The 9,650-nt window shown below is 43.3% G+C and overlaps 1 protein-coding gene across 1 annotated transcript; it reads right to left on the reverse strand.

Annotated features, from left to right (window-relative positions):
* Positions 1-527: 527 nt before the first annotated feature.
* On the reverse strand, positions 528-5,692 carry rpusd1 (RNA pseudouridine synthase domain containing 1). Its single transcript, XM_071518936.1, has 6 exons — positions 5,625-5,692; positions 4,780-4,977; positions 3,311-3,434; positions 2,909-3,011; positions 2,538-2,639; positions 528-2,345 (listed from the first exon to the last, which is right to left on the reverse strand). The coding sequence occupies exons 2-6, from the start codon at positions 4,968-4,970 to the stop codon at positions 1,930-1,932; spliced, it is 936 nt and encodes a 311-aa protein (XP_071375037.1). The 5' UTR covers positions 4,971-4,977; positions 5,625-5,692; the 3' UTR covers positions 528-1,929.
* Between the last annotated feature and the right edge of the window lie 3,958 nt (positions 5,693-9,650).

A 9,650-nucleotide genomic window follows, 5' to 3' on the forward strand; every position in this document is an offset into this window, starting at 1 on the left:
TCCTCTAACTTCCTGGTTGACCTGCCAACTTTCTACCAAAGCACTGTGGCATTATGGGCAATGTAGTCTTAACGCGTAATCGCTATAAAATGATGCTTTCTTACTTTCAGCCAGCCTATTTTAAGTTCACTCCAATCAGAATTTCATCTCAGATCAGTGTTCACTCTCTCCTTTCTCTCTTACTGTTATTTGTACTTGTAGGAGTTTTTAGGGGGGTTAATCTCACTGTTAGCCAGGAATTAACTTTTTATGCAACTTGAGCTCGTGTCAGTAGCCTACAGCAGAAAGCCATGTTTTCATTAAAGTTGGTGAGAGTCATGCATTGAAGGCCGAGCAGTAAATTTCTGCCTTTAACAGCAGAAAAATGCTTAAACCAGCTTCTTTCTGCTTGTGTTCTGAATGAGATTTTCATTTCACCCCCCTTCACCTTTTTAGCTTGAAATCAAAGTTTTCATGCAAGTTCACACAATTGAGCCAAACTCTCTTTTCAGCCTCTTTACAGAAAAAAAGTAGTCCGGGGTCAGTGGAAAAAGTCTGATTTAATGGGTTTCCATTTCATCTCCAAGTTGACAAAGCATTTGATCCATTTCAATTTGCAGTTGGCAGGTGGTTGTAAGATGCTATACTTATATTACTTCATCTGTGGTATCAACGTCTACAGGCACCAGAGACCCAGGTGAGGATCCTGCTCTCTGACTTCTCTTCAGCCTTTCACATCAGCTCTACATACTTGCAGGTAAGCTTGTGTCACATTTCAAGTTAGACATGAGCATTGTGGGCTGGATATAAGCAGATCTCAGTGCATTCAGGTTAACAGTTCCTTCTTGGAGTGACCGTTTTCATCCACTGGCTCCCCCAGGATTGTGTTCTTCCCACTTTACTAATGATTGCTGCAGCTGATGTGTAGACTGATTTTAGAAGCTTACAACCTCTTCCCAATCCTGCTACAAAAGGCACAAATACTGAACTGGACAACTAGAAATCATTATTGTGGATGAAAAACTATGCTTTGACACAACTACAAATTTTAAATGAACTCTTTTGACATGTGGTAAAAAAAAAAAAAACATCCAGAAACGTATTTATCTCCAAGGAAATTTGCACATGAAATAATGTAGCTTCTTGTAGCTGTATAGGAACTTTGTATTTTGCATTGAGCCACTTTTGTACACTATGTTGAGCTATTACCACTCTGTCTGACCTTATCGAAGGATGTTTGTCTGCATGGTCTATGTTGTGGTGATATTATGCGTCTTTATTGTATTTTATGTTGTGTTATATATGATTGCTGGCATGAAAGTGGCAGAATCATCCTTGTTTTTGAAATGTTGACTGATATTACAGGTAGCAAACCTTTTACAAAATTGTTATGTTGCATTTTGGAATGAAACCCTTCATGTGTTGGGACAGTGGTACCTAACAAGGTTTGAGCAGCAGGCTTGTGACTCCAAAGTCACTGGTTCAAATCTCCACATCGGTTGTGGATAAATCCCCTTCCACCACACCTCATCCAGCTATCCTTGAGCAAGGCACTTAACTCTCAGCAGCTGCAGGGGAGCAGCCCAGTTGTGAATGAATGTGGAGCAGAAAGAGAGTATACATGCTCAGCAAAAGTCTTCCTTTGATACATAAAGATTAAAAAATAGCATTTTATAGAAACTTTAGTGAACAAGGCTAATACAAACAACCAAGAAATATATTTCCTTCTTCTCACTATTCATAGAAGTTATTTTCATCTAGCCTAATGTTTTTAGTAGCTTGTATATGACAGTGTTAGGGTGTTGGTGAGCTTCCAGATATGAATGTGTGTAACTGTGTGAATGTAAAGGAGCGGGTTGCTGCAACAGAACATGCTCAACACGCCTTCCTCAGATAAATAACAGCTAAAATCAACTTAAATAAATAACAACACTGTGCTACTGAACAGCATCAGTCCCCAGCCCATTCACTCAGCCACTCCTGACAGTGCCTCCTCTGCTGCTCGCTCTCCTCCTCACACCTCTGTCCCCTCCTCCCCTTCCTCCTCTCCTCCTTCTCCTTCCTCTGTCTCTCCTCCTCCTCCTCTCTGCTCTTCCTCTCCTCCTCCACCCTGCGCTCCAGCAGAGCCTCCGCGGTGGCCTCCGGCGTCCGTAGCGAGCGCTGCGGGAGCCACTTGGGGTCCACGGCGGGAACGAAGGGGTCTCCGGCGGACACCTGCAGGGGCTGGGCTTCCAGGGGCATGTGGAGGAGGTGTGCGTGCAGCATCATGCGGTAGGGGGCGTCGTCTGCTCCCAGGCTGTAGGTGAAGTCTCCGACGATGGGGTGGCCCATGGCGCTGCAGTGCACCCTTAGTTGGTGGGTCCGACCTGGGGGGGGGAGAGGTGGGGAGCGAGAGAGGGAGGGAAAGAGAGTTTTTACACATTAAACTTGTTTAAAAGCTGCTACATTCCCTGTCATTTGATATCGACCACTGGAAAAAGTGGCACTCATTCTGATCAGTTCTGCCATGAAAGTAGAGCTTATTACTAAAAAAAAAAAATATTGATGAGTGCAGTTACCAGTGAGCGGCTGCAGCAGCACCTTGGTGACAGGATCTCCATCATACGTTCCATACTCCAACACTGTCACCTCAGTCTGGCAAGGCTTGGGGTTCTCACAGCCTGAGGGGAGGAGGAGGAGGGGAGGGGAGGAGAGAGAGATGATAAGAGAGTCAGGAGCAGACAAAGAACTTATTTACAAACTTTTGAAATGTCACAAAAAATAAAATGTGAATTAGGTGCGTTGGCGAATAAATAGGCTTCCTGAATGTCAATAAAACAAATCCACGAGAAGAAAAGAGTCTTTCAAGAACTGATTAGTATTGGACACACACACACACACACACACACACACACACACACACAGAGCTAGCTGTGGCAGGTTCATGTACCCTCTGTTCCCTCGATACACATCATGTGTGTTTTGCCCTCTGAGGAGTTCTTGCCAATGGAGAAGTCCAGAGTTCGGGTCTCCTCTTCCACCCAGCCGCGCACCTGGAAAACAATACCAGTAATGAATTTTGTTTTCTTATCTTCTTTTATTATACACAAGTGAGAGGAGTAGGAACCAAGCACGTTCAGATATAATAACAATTATATGCAATAGAAAATACAGGTTAGAATATAGTTAGAATTACAAAAGAAATATATCAGAAACAAGCAACTGGCACACAATAATAATTGGATATATGTAATTTAGAGATTTTACTATTAAGATGTATTATAGACAGAGTTACATAGACAGTAGATTTGCTGTCTTCTGAATAAGTTCTATAGTGTGTGTGTTTCCATACCAGGGCGAGGTAGGCCTTGGTGACGGTGCGGTCCTTGAAGCAGCGGTAGGCCCGGCCGGCAGCGGCCTTGTTGAGGGCGACACACAGAGCCCCGCTGGTGGAGAAGTCCAACTGGTGGCAGAACCTGGCGGGGGGGGTGCGAGGGGAACGATGAGTCCCCTTCTCATTAACACTTCTCTGTAATGGTTCTGGTGTCTTTCTGCTGGTCTCTTTGTCTCTCACTGTCTCGCACATATTTGAGTTAGCCTGCCAGTGAAAAGTACTACAGAAACTACAGAGTAAACTCTCGTAAACTGGGATTAATGATCGATTCTTGCTTCGGCTCATTCATTATGGTGTGAAACTGATTCTGCAAAAAGCATTTGAGAGGCTTTACAAACACCAGCCCAGAGTAACTTCATCCTCTAAACACACACACACACAATACTGTTGTTTGCTCCCAACCACTGCACATTCACTGCAAGTTCATTCCTACCAGAGCAATGATTCATATGGCTATTACGATTGCCAGTACTCCAGTCGTACTACATGTCTCTAGATGGATATATAACAGCTTATTTATGCAGCAGCCAGTCACAAGTTTTCTCTCTACTCCTGCATTTTCACAACTCTGCCCTTCGCTGAGGTCTTCTCTCACTGCCGCCGCAGCAGCTTTTGACGAGCTGATGAGCCATCCTAATCTCTAGTGTCAAATTCTCGCTGCCACACACTCTGTGGATCAGCTGGTGGCCGGGGAGACAGAGGCTCGCACTCGGGCTGCAATTTATTCTTGCTGACAACTTTGCTGATGTATATGAAGATATGCAATATTTCTGGTCCGCAACGCTGAGGCTGAACAATACGCTATTTGATTCACCCTTTAGGTAACCTTCACTTATCAAATCTCCCCACTGAACCCTTAAACTCCTATTCGGTCTCAGACTATGTCTGTACACATAGGCACTAGGCTTGGCCAATATCCAAAATTTTACATCACCATACTGTCCCGCCAAAATATCACCATATACAATTTTATCATGGGGGAGAGGTTTTTTTTGGTCAAGGTTTTTTTCCCCTTGGTTTTGGTATTTTATTTCTTCTACATTAAATCAAATTTCTAGTCTATTAATGATAATAATTATTATTATAATTATTAGATACCGCCAAATCTTTGTGAAATATTGTGATATATGTGTCTAACACAGCCTCTCTTATATGTTTTTGGAGCTGGAAAAACTAAAATACATACACTTCTGGCTAGTCAATCTTAACACCAGTACCCCATATCAACTCATTTCTCACTCACACAAAGACAGAGAAAGTTGAAAGTATGTATGTAGAGTGATATGTATAGTTTACAGTCCATAGTACAACTTACACATGCCAGTATGTAGTAAGAAACTCTGTAAGTTATCAGTATGTCTCTGCACCAAAGTGACCAAGACCCATTCGTGTACATGTGTTGTGCCTGGTGTTACAGTGGTCCTGACCTGAAGCCGTAGTAGGTGTCGGGGTCGGCCAGCTGGGGGAAGCGGTGTCTGAGCTGGGCCTGCACGGTGTGTTTCTCGTACCACATCTTGCTGTCGATGCGGATGTCCCAGTGCTTGTCCACCACGATGTAGTCGTCGTTCTGGTACAGCACGCGCAGGCTCTCCAGGCTGGCAGGCTCGGTGGCCGTCATCCTGGCCCTGGAAAAACAAGATGGTTGCCTTGAGGTGTGTGCTCTTCTTCTTCTTCTTTCGGTTTTATGGCAGTTTGCAACTAACGTTTAAGGTGGTGGCTACTGGCTTCCCACAGAAAACCAACCGCTTGCAGAGGACAAACCTGCCATACAAGTCAAACAGCCAACTACTTTTTGTGTGTTTTAAAGGCAAAAGCCAGGACCAGGGTTTTATCTTTCTTATCAACAAAAAATATGCTTCTAAATGCTACTAAATAGTCCAGTTTTGTACCAGCAAACGTGTATTGTTTGGGCGGGGGGTGAATTTCGATTCCATTTCTTGAGTTTTATTACTCGTGCAGGTACAGTTCTTAGGTTTTGTGGGGCAGGAATCGGTAATGTATGCCAAATAATACACGTACACCCAAACATTACATTACTCAAACCATCATTGCTTCAAAGAAATTAGGGTAAATACTGGTATGGGAGCAGCACCACATACATAACGTTGCACAGTAGATGGTTGTTTCAGAAGCCCCCACTGAGAAGCCAACGCTGGTTAGCATGCTAGCACAGTTAGCTGTCTGTAAATCAGAGTAAACACTGCTCTTTGGATAGCTAGCCCGGGAAACTACCCACCACTGCCCAAACATAAGATATAGATAGGTAGTTTACCTTTACAGACGAAATTGCGCAGGACACATGGAAACACGGAGATGTAAACAAAACCATCAACTGTCGTGCGTCGGACGCATGCTCAACGGAAAATCCGGAAGACGGCCGGAAGACACGTGCGCTGCGCATGATGCAAACCCCGCCCATCCAACGCTCCCCCATAGACTGCACTAATAAACTGTACTGAAACCAATCTATGACTATGACTGAAACACCTGCTCTCAGTGATTCATATTAATTCTCTAATATACCAAATACCTGTCTTTGGCCCCAAGCTTCGGGTCATAATGTTCTCTATAATGTAAAACAGGTCAACTTTACTGAAACACCTGATCTCAGTGATTCATATTAATTTAATTGTACCAATTCCAGTTCTATTATACACCACTATCTATGATAGTGGTAAACAGTTCCAAAGTCAGACCATGTAGTTACAAACCATATATTAGAAGTATCACCTAAGTGCTCAGTGAGGCACAACATAACATTAATTCAGTAGCCTAAAGAAAAGAGGGAAATGTCACATAATTTGGCACTGTGTCAGGTGCTGAACTGTTTTGTAAGTATTTCGTTTAGTATATGATATTTGTACACTTTGAAGTTACACTGTGTTGTTACTGTTGTAAGTACGTTATGTATCAGGGAGATTTCCATCAGGTATATTGTGTGCTTACAACTTTTCCATAGCTCAATACACAGGTTAATACTCGAAAAGAGTAAAAAAAAAAAAAAAAAGGCCATTGTAAAGTGCCACCCAGGTTTCTATTAAGTGCATGGGTTGTTTTGGAAAAGAGAAATTATATGGCTGAAAAGCCGACTTGAAGATGAATAACTGAATAACAAAATCAAATTATTTTCCTAAAGTATCCCCTCAGATATGATAGCAGGTAAGATTAGAATGAGCTAACTTGTGGCTTAAAACAGTGAAATGCAATAGGAATGAGCAATTAAATAGTCAAAGATGTTTCCTGCATAAAAAATAGGTTATGTTAATACAAATTCCAAATATTAAATTATGTGTTTTTTTTAATCATGTTTAGGTTATAAACTATATGCAAAGTGAGACATCTCTGTCATCAAAGTTTACTGGAGCCTGAGCTTCATCTCATGAGTCATAATGCAGCTGGACAGAATGCAGCAGAGTTCATAGAGTTTAGAAAGTCAGTGTCATAAAGACAGACTGACCTGAACACAGACAGACAGACTCAGTTTCATCTCTGAACAGTGTTCACCTGCACATGAGACAGAAAACTCGCGTTGCTTTTATTTGGAGAAACATCAACAATATCCACCTTTCTGAAAGGAAAACATGGAGAGTGATTCCCATCTTGGTAAGCCACATTTATATGTTTATTATTTAACAGAAAAAGATTAGTAGAGAGGACTTTGCTGAAGAGACAAACAAGAGACAGATAGTCCGGATAGACTTGTCTGTGTTGAAGGATTTACATTTGAGCCTAGTTCTTCCTTAGTTTGATTTACATTGTAAATCGACAGTTCGATGTGTTGTTGAAAACTATGATGAAAAGCATAAGATGAAGCTATGATGAAGCATGTTGACCTTGAATGAAGCTCCATCAGGTGGCCTTATGGTTATTTGATCATTAAGATGTTGCCATTGCATTTCTTTCAGCATCCATGCAAATGGTCGCTCGACTCAATGCCCTTAATGACGATCGCCATGAAAACATCAACTGCATGTTTACGAAAGTCCTGAATAAGGAGCAGTACCTTTATGCTGAAGCCTCTAGTTTCTCTGGAGTTCCTGCTGAGCTCGACTGTGACCTCTCACCTCAGTCTGCTGTTGGTCTCGGCTCCAAACCTGATTGTGGATTTGAAAGCCTCAATATATGGGAACCAATAGCCAGTGCAGCTTCACCAGCATACAAACTTCTCTTGGATATGGACAAAGGAGACCTTCCTCCCTCAGAGAAAGAGTCTCCTCTCATGACCGAGGACACAGCGTTAGGTAATGCTGGAGCATCCATCCACCCAGCTCAGCATGTTGAGGCTCAGTCCAACCTGCTCTGCCTTGTTGAGGCTCCAGTGACTGATGACTTCAAAATCATTGAGAGACTGAGTCAGCTTCAGCGCTCCCCCTTTGGTTTTGACGATGACTACCACCTGGAGGCAGTTGGAAAGAGATACCTCTATGCTCCCCCATGTGACACATCTGGATTTGTGGCTGACTGCTGCTCACCCTGTGGATCCACTCTGGACTGCCTGGATGAGTGGGAGCCACTGGTCAAATCCCACTGTGACTTGGAGAAGGAGGGATTTGGTGAGGAGCTCCTCTACACTTCATCACATCTCTCTAGATTTGTAGTTGACTGCTCCCCACAGCATGGGCTGACTCTGGACCAGCTTGACAAATGGGGACCTGTTGTCAGCAGCACTGATTCTCACCTGATGCAGTTCCTCTCAGTCCTCCTGGAGGAGGAGGAACTTGGTGAAAAGCACATGAATGCTTCATCATCAGTGAGTTCTACATTTATGGCTGCCTGTGCTGCACACCATGCCCCTACTCAAGATCATCTTGATGAATGGGAGCCAATCGTCAGAGCTGATTCCAAACTGATGCTGTTCCTCCAGGACTTGGAGAAGAAGGAAGAACAAACTCCTTCTATCATCAAGAAGGAAACGGTCAACTCTTGTGCACAGACTGAGGCCGCTGCTGAAAGCTCTGTCACCGTCCTGCATCAACCTGAATGTTGTGAGGGAACAGAAGTCTCTGTCCTCTCTGCTGGACCTGACAATATCTCCACCTCAGAGGAGGCTCTCCCCGTCTCTCCTGCTGAATACACCCTGATTCACCTGCTTCAGGAAGGATCAACCTACCTGCTTCAGGAGTCTGAGGCTCCAGCCATCCAGGTTGAGGTCAAAGCTCCACCAAGCCTTGTGGTTGAAACTGTCACCAAGGATCTGTCCGGTCTGACCCTGGAAAAGACACTTTCATCCGTCCAACTGGTCAAACCTACAGGACCTCAGAGTTCCAGTGCCAAAGACAGCCTGTTGACAAAACCAAAGAAGAAGAAGCATGGCTTCTTTTCTTGGATATCCCGCATATTCCGGAGGAAGAACAAGAAATCTGCAACAGCAGAGACTCCGCTCCAACAGACCGGCCAGACAGAAGCAGATGAGCCAAAGCCCTGCTTGACTGCCCTCTCACCTGCAGTCCACTTCTGAACTCCTGTCATCTTCCAATCCACTTTACACAAATGAACAACTGAATCATTTTATTTGAATACATTTATTTGCACTCTACTGTTACAGTGTCTTTGCACATTTCTTCAAAACACACCTTTATTCCTGCAGGAATAACACGAAAAACAGAGAAAAACATGAAAAAAATCATGGGTACAAGGCTATGTACATAACAGCCTTAGCTTGGTAAAGGACTGCAGTTTACTGTACTGTAGCAGGCATTATGGAAACACATGTCTAGTGATAAAGAAGCTGATTTTTCAACACAGAGGTTGAAACATTCACAATCACTGACGATAGCAGTTACATAATAGAGGGGCGGGAGGTGGTGGGTAGGGTGTGTGTGTGTGTGTGTTGACAAATTTAGTTAAAGAAATACTGAAGGAGGAAGTGTGCAATCAACGTTATCTCTAACATTTGCAAAAAGCTAATAAGTTTTGGCCTAATTTTGACCCTTTTACTCCTACATAGTCTCCATACACTTAACCGGGTCAAATTGATCCAAACATTATCTCTGAGACATAAAGATACTGGGGTGGTTTGCCTATGCTCAAAATGAGATTTTCTTTTCCTTTTTAAATGTTCATTACAGTAATTGAGTAGTGGGGGAGAAAAAGAAAGCTCTCGGGTCCTCCACTCTGACCGCGCTACGCAGAGAAAGGAAGGAAGGAAGAATGAAAGAAAGAAAGAAAGAAAGAAAGAAAGAAAGAAAGAAGAATTCCAGCCAAATGCAATAGTGTTCTAGCACTACATGCTTGGACCCCTAAAGCCAAAGCAATGCAGGGCTTCTCTTGCAGTAACATTGCAAACATTAACAGTTTG

Source organism: Centroberyx affinis, unplaced genomic scaffold (genome assembly GCF_046629955.1).
Source record: "Centroberyx affinis isolate AG114_WGS23_722 - 3 ecotype Tasmania unplaced genomic scaffold, CSIRO-AGI_Caff_v1 ptg000645l_1, whole genome shotgun sequence".
NCBI lineage: Eukaryota > Metazoa > Chordata > Actinopteri > Beryciformes > Berycidae > Centroberyx > Centroberyx affinis.

Bases quoted from the DNA above. Each gene is read 5' to 3' on its own strand.
- rpusd1 (XM_071518936.1), bottom strand. From the start codon at position 4,970: ATGACGGCCACCGAGCCTGCCAGCCTGGAGAGCCTGCGCGTGCTGTAC. The intron at 3,435-4,779 runs GTCAGGACCACT...CCCCCCCGCCAG, and splicing joins GACACCTACTACGGCTTCAG to GTTCTGCCACCAGTTGGACT. The intron at 2,640-2,908 runs GTACATGAACCT...TCCTCCCCTCAG, and splicing joins GTGTATCGAGGGAACAGAGG to GCTGTGAGAACCCCAAGCCT.